At 41.0% G+C, this 6000-nt stretch overlaps 1 protein-coding gene across 1 annotated transcript in view; it reads right to left on the bottom strand.

Moving 5' to 3' along the window:
- Positions 1-5960, bottom strand: part of LOC102194099 (uncharacterized) — a 12429-nt gene extending 6469 nt beyond the window's left edge. The window contains exons 1-3 of the mRNA XM_005750362.1: positions 5811-5960; positions 1330-1439; positions 714-798 (exon numbers count right to left, since the gene is read on the bottom strand). Coding sequence (XP_005750419.1) covers positions 714-798; positions 1330-1439; positions 5811-5953 — 338 coding nt within the window. The 5' untranslated portion in view covers positions 5954-5960. The remainder of the gene's footprint in view (positions 1-713; positions 799-1329; positions 1440-5810) is intronic.
- Positions 5961-6000: the final 40 nt, after the last annotated feature.

Raw genomic sequence — 6000 nt, 5'->3', positions numbered from 1 at the left:
AGAGCCCTGCTTAGCCATTATTCCAGTTAATCAACCGAAAGTGTTTTACAAGAAGGCCACAATAAAACCAACCTGCATCAACATGAATATGGTATCTGCTGGGAGTGTGGTGCATTAATAAAATCAGTCACATGGCTAAAGCCAGTTTAGTTATTTTTTCTCTGCAGTTATATTTATACAGGTACACTGCTTGCTTCACAGGCCTGAACATGACTATCATTCAGTGGGAAATTTCAAAAAAGCAAAACGCATGGATGCACATAAAAACTTACAAATCATCAACCTCACAGTTTGGGTTTTTTGGTGTAAAATCACCATCTGAATGGCCTAACCAACTTAGCAATTTCCTTTCATATAATGAAACTTTCCTTTACAGTTGAACCAGAAAGTTGCAGCTCTCTGCCTCTTTTCCATTTCAGTGACTTTCTGAAGCCTCTGTACCCCTACGTGGCTCCACGTCTTTACATGTGTGTGGTTTCAAAATGACAATGAAAAGCACATATGAATGTTCTGAGGTTGATGAATGTAGGAGCCTTGCTTTTTCGTCAGCGAAAAAACAAACTCAATTTAGCACCTCTCTTGAAACTTTCTGCCTACAGAATTAACTTTCCTTTTCTGTGACACTGCGCTAGCTTGCAGGTGTGGCTAGCTCCACATGAGTCTTTTTTTCCCCTCAAAGATCATCTGAGCAAAGTGGTGAGGGTCCTACTTACCAGAGCTGAGTGGGGTCAGGCAGGTAGTAGGGACTCCCTGGTGGAGGGAGGCGGTCTTCTGCACCCTCAGGGTACTGGCCATCACCTGGGACAGAGTAAACGTTTTAAATAGGACCCATTATGCTTCTCCATATTCCTTTTCCCATATATACACAATGTTAAAATGGTGAATTCGTTTATTAAGCATGGCAAGTTTCAAAACTTCAGGTCTGCATGAGCTCAGAAAGACCCTGAAGCTTGTTTTTTTTTTTATGCTTGGCTCTGTATGCCGTTAAAGGCTATCCATAACAAGGTCCTCTCAGCTACATAGCTTTGGTTGTGGATACAGAATCCCCACCCACTTGCTGCTAAAAATTGAGGGACATCCAATCAGGAAGAAAAGAAAAAAGAAAGTAGCAGTAAATGGAGGTTGCCTTTAAAGTAAAAGAAAACAGATTGAAACAAGCTGTTATATACTGGGTCATCTGAGTTGGAAATTAGCATAATAGCTCCACTCACACTTGTTATCACTTCACAGGTTTGGAAAGTAACATTTTCTTTCTCTCACCTAGGTATCAGTGGACAAAAACACATCAACACCAGGTGGCAAACACATTGTGTGAGTCTTCACATTTACCGGGGCTGTAGCTGTGCTCTGACATGCTCTCCTCCTCTTCATCTTCTGTCACATATGCTCGGTCACACACCTTTACAGGTGTTCCCTTCCTTTTCCTCCCACACACACGGCTGTAGAAACAACGTCAGGTCTTCATTTAGAAAACAAACAAACAAAAAAACCCAGCACACTCACATGAAGACTTTGTATAAACACGGGAATGGATCGCAGAGCAAACAAAGTGATCGTGTGTACCTGCAGCAAAGCAATACAGGTGTATGCTCACGTGGATGACCTACTTAACTGGTCACGGTGGTAAAAAGTGATAAGAAAACCATTTTAAACTTGTGACTTTAAAAAAAATTTTTGGGATATATGATGAGGACTAGAGCAGGATCTAGAAACTTCAGTGTTGGGTTGATCTATTAAAAATGGATTCTGTGACTTTATGCATTTACTACACTGCACATCTACATCAGTGCACCACCTGCTAGTGGGAGAGCAAACAAGGAAAGAAGGAAGCTAACAGGAAACAGTCTGCTGCTGGTGCAGCCAACAGCATTTGTAACTTAACCACAAATTGTGGCTGAGCGAGCTGGCATGACTGATGTCAACACTTTCCCTGTCAGCACCTCTCTTTCTCTCGCGCTCTGACTCGCTGTCACTCTCGTTATGTTGATGCAACATCTGTGTGGAATTTTTTTTATATTGCATTTACTGTAACTTAATATTTAGTTGTCAACTCAACTTCATGTTAATATATCTCAGCTCTACTCTACATACGTGTGTGTGTGTGTGAGAAAGCAGGTGCACTCACAGTGTCAGCAGGGAAAAGAGTAAACTAGTCTGACTTTAAGTGGCAAGAGGATGTGGTAAAATCTTTACAGCTGAGCTGAAATGAGACCAGTTCTAATAAATTAGGTTAATAATAAAAAATAAAATGTGTGCTTTCGATAATTCTTTTACTAATAAATATTCAATTTTCTACATTTTGTTTTATAAAGTTAGGAATGCAGTGTTTAAGTCAAGCCTGATGTCATCACATACATTAAAATATCCCCAGTCTCCTCAATGAGGAATATATTGTACTAGCTCAACACTGGTACTGAATCAGTAATCTGTCTCATCAAATGCCCAAAGTTTAGATATTGTGATCTAACAAATGCTTTAAAAACACAAATACATACAAGTATCACAGAAAATTGTACTAAACCCTACCAAACATATTTAAATTTGTTTGGCATGACGTAGTTTAAAAAAGAAAAACAACAACAACCAAACAAACTCTAATATAGTACAACACCATGATTGAACAGCTTAAAGAACCACCTCAGCTTGAAGGAATTGTGTTCTCCATGATTTTATCAGGAATTTTGGTCCAGCCTTCTTTACAGCGTAGCTTCAGTTCATTGTGGTTTGGAGGCATTTGTTTATGCTCAAGTCTCGCTTCAGTATTTCAGTTTTGTAGAGGTCTGGACTCTGACTGGGTCATCGCATCGCAGCACCTCAATTCTTTTGTTTTTCAGTCATTCTGTTGTAGATTTGCTGCTGTGATTGAGATCGCTGTCCTGCTGCTCGACCCAGTTTCTGCCAAGCTTTAGCTGTCAGACAGATAGCCTCACATCTGACTAAAGAATACTTTGGTATACAGAGAGCTCGTGGTTAACTCAATGACTACAAGCTGTTCAGTTATGTGGCTGCACAGAAAACCCAAATCATCACCCCTCCACCACTCTGCTGACAGCTGGTAAGAGGTCATCTGCACTTTGGTCTAAACTAGCCAAAGGATATCGCTCCAGAAGTCTTATGGTTTGCTCAGATGTAACTTTGTAAACATGTTTCTTTTAGAAAACAGACTTCCTCCTAGCAACCTTTTCCAACAAGCCATACTTATTCAGTTTTTTCTAATTGCTCACTGTCATGAACTTTAATATTTAACATGCTAACTGAGGCCTGTAGATCAAGGATGTCAAACGTTAAAGCCCAGGGCCAGAACTGACCAGACTCCAATCTGGCCCACTGGAACGCTTTAGAAAATGTGAAGGAGTGCTTAGATTTTGACCTTTTAGCTGTAATGTTTAATCTTTTTTCAGCTTTTCCTATTGATAAAGTCTCCACCGCCATCATCATTCATACTACACCAAGGTGGTTAAGTCATAGATAAACAACTAAATGACAGAAGTTCATGTTTCTCCGCTATACTACAGATTAAATAAAACAGGTCTACTACTTCCATTTCAGTTATAGACGGGCAAACACTATGTTGTATCGATTCAAGACACCCGGGGCAGTAAGCTACAAGAACCTTTTCTGTCATTTTATACAATTATCATGCAGAGAGAGAAAAAAAAAAAAGAGCCATTCTGTTGGTCTATATCTTTTGACTTATTTGAGCTACCCTGAAAAGTTCTGCTGTGCTCAAAGGAGGACATCCTGGCCTTTCCAATGATATCTCATGTGTTCGGGTGGCCTCTTAACTTCAGATAGGCAGGACTTCCCAAAAAGAGTTAAACTATAAGATACTTGCATCCTCGGTTCTCAGGAGGCGTGGAAGGCGTAAAGGTGTACTTGTTTTTACAGGACAACATATGTTCAGTAACGTTTGTACTGACTGCTGTCTTTATAAATAACACTTCTATATAATTAGTGATTTGCTAAAGAAATCTTTAATGTATTTCACAAACATTAGAAACTTATAACCTCTTATATCAACAGAGTTCACCTATGGAGAACCTGTTCACTTCCGATGAACCCAGTTACATTGACTCTTTGACTTCAATTCACCTACATGGTGAAAAAAATACAATTATTTACACACAAAATAATATTTGTAGATGGATGTAACACTGACTATATGTCTGAACGTTAATTAAAAACTATGAATGTTATTCTTTTTTATTATTATTTCTTTTCTTACAGGAAAGGTTACTTTGCCTTTGCTGGCAATGCTGGCAGCCTGGTAAAGTGTGTTGATTGTTTGGATAAAGACTCATCGATTGTGAAAGATAAACACAATTTGCAATCATTGGGAGTGTGACTACACAAATTACCATGCACATTAGAAGTTTAAATACCCAGCTTGCTGTGGTGGTGGACCGTAACTATTATTTTGTGGCTGCTGCTAGTTTGTGTGAAATTAAAACGGCAATGGCCTTACACTGAAAACTAACAGATTTTTTAAAAATCGCATCGTGAACATTGGATTACATTGTAGGTCTACAGCTTCAGAGGGCTCAACTCATTCTGCACAATTTTGCCAGCACCCTCAATGAAACAGGAAGTCCTCACGGTGGTAGTTGTCGCCCATTTAGAAATTATCTGACCCCTCTGGACTCTGCACCACCACCTGCTAAGCACTGATGTGAACATGTGCTGCAGATGGTGCCAAGAGTATTAAAACAAAAAACAACCCTCCCACCCCACCCCACCCCACACACACACACACACACACACGTAAAAAAGCATGGCGTCAAAGCTGCTGGAGACCAATTCCAAACTACTTCCCAGAAAATCTCTTGCATTATGTCCATATAAGTTTAATATAAGACAACATATAAGCTTCATAGGACATATTTGTGTTTAAGTTATTGTTCTACAAACAAATAGATCAATGCATTCAACGGAAAAATAATCTCATGCAGTCTACTCAAATACTACTGGATTTACATCATGTGGCTAACTAATAAAAATGCAGAGAAGAGGTGATCATTGGAGAGGATTAACAAACCCTGATCTACTGCACAGCTATTGTGAGGCTTAACACTACACTTATTAATCAAAAATGGCCCCACCCCTTTAAGCAATCACGTCAGTCTGTAAAAAGGAAATGACCAAAAAAAAGAAAAAAAGAAGCATGATTAGCAAAACACTGCGTGCCTAATTCACTGAGCACGGTGACAGTTAAGTGTTTTTGGGGGCATTTTGGTCGCGGTCAGCAACTTTGTTTACTTACACCACACAAGCCACGAGTCATGATCTACAGCAGCTGAGCACTCGAGAAGTGCTGAGAGCTGAACGACATTGTCTTTGAATAATACGTTCAGTCTAAGAAATCATATGACTGACGTTACCGAGGAGAGGGAGAGATATAACTGACAGTCTGGGTTACACAGCTGACGGCTCCTGTTGAGGACATGCTAACATCAATGCTAAACCACGGCTAGCCCCGTTAGCTTCCAACGGCTAACGTTGGTACTTCTGTCCCGTCAAAATCTCAAAAAATAAAAGGATGGCGCTTAAATGCACAGCGGGTTGGATGGGGGAGAGATGCACCTTCGCCGGGCACACCAGCTGCAACCCGCAGCTGAACGAAAATCACTTTCCATTCCCCGTTTTCTGCAATATTACGCTGAAATCATGCACGCGAAAAAAGGGCTTCTAATGGTAACTAAAGAGACGCGCACGGCGCGTGCGTCTACGGCGTTGCATTTTGCTCACAAATCTCCGCTGAGAAAAAAGGATCGCTCGCGGCCACAAACCGGAGGCTCGCCGGTCTCACTCACCCCCGTGGTGGCGGCGGTTTGCTTCCATCCCCGTCGCTGTCGAGGGTCGGTGGCTCCCGGTAGTCAAAAGGCGACCGAACATTCTCCGCCATTAGAACTGCCTTCCCTACCTCTCGCGCTCCGGTAGATTGCACAACGCGCATGTGCACAACATCCTTTGGGGTTCTATTGGTAAAATGGGGAGCACTCA

This window comes from Pundamilia nyererei, unplaced genomic scaffold (assembly GCF_000239375.1).
Source record: "Pundamilia nyererei isolate P.nyererei 1_Seehausen unplaced genomic scaffold, PunNye1.0 scaffold00271, whole genome shotgun sequence".
In the NCBI taxonomy this organism is placed as follows: domain Eukaryota; kingdom Metazoa; phylum Chordata; class Actinopteri; order Cichliformes; family Cichlidae; genus Pundamilia; species Pundamilia nyererei.
This window is presented reverse-complemented; position numbering and strand designations above follow the sequence as displayed.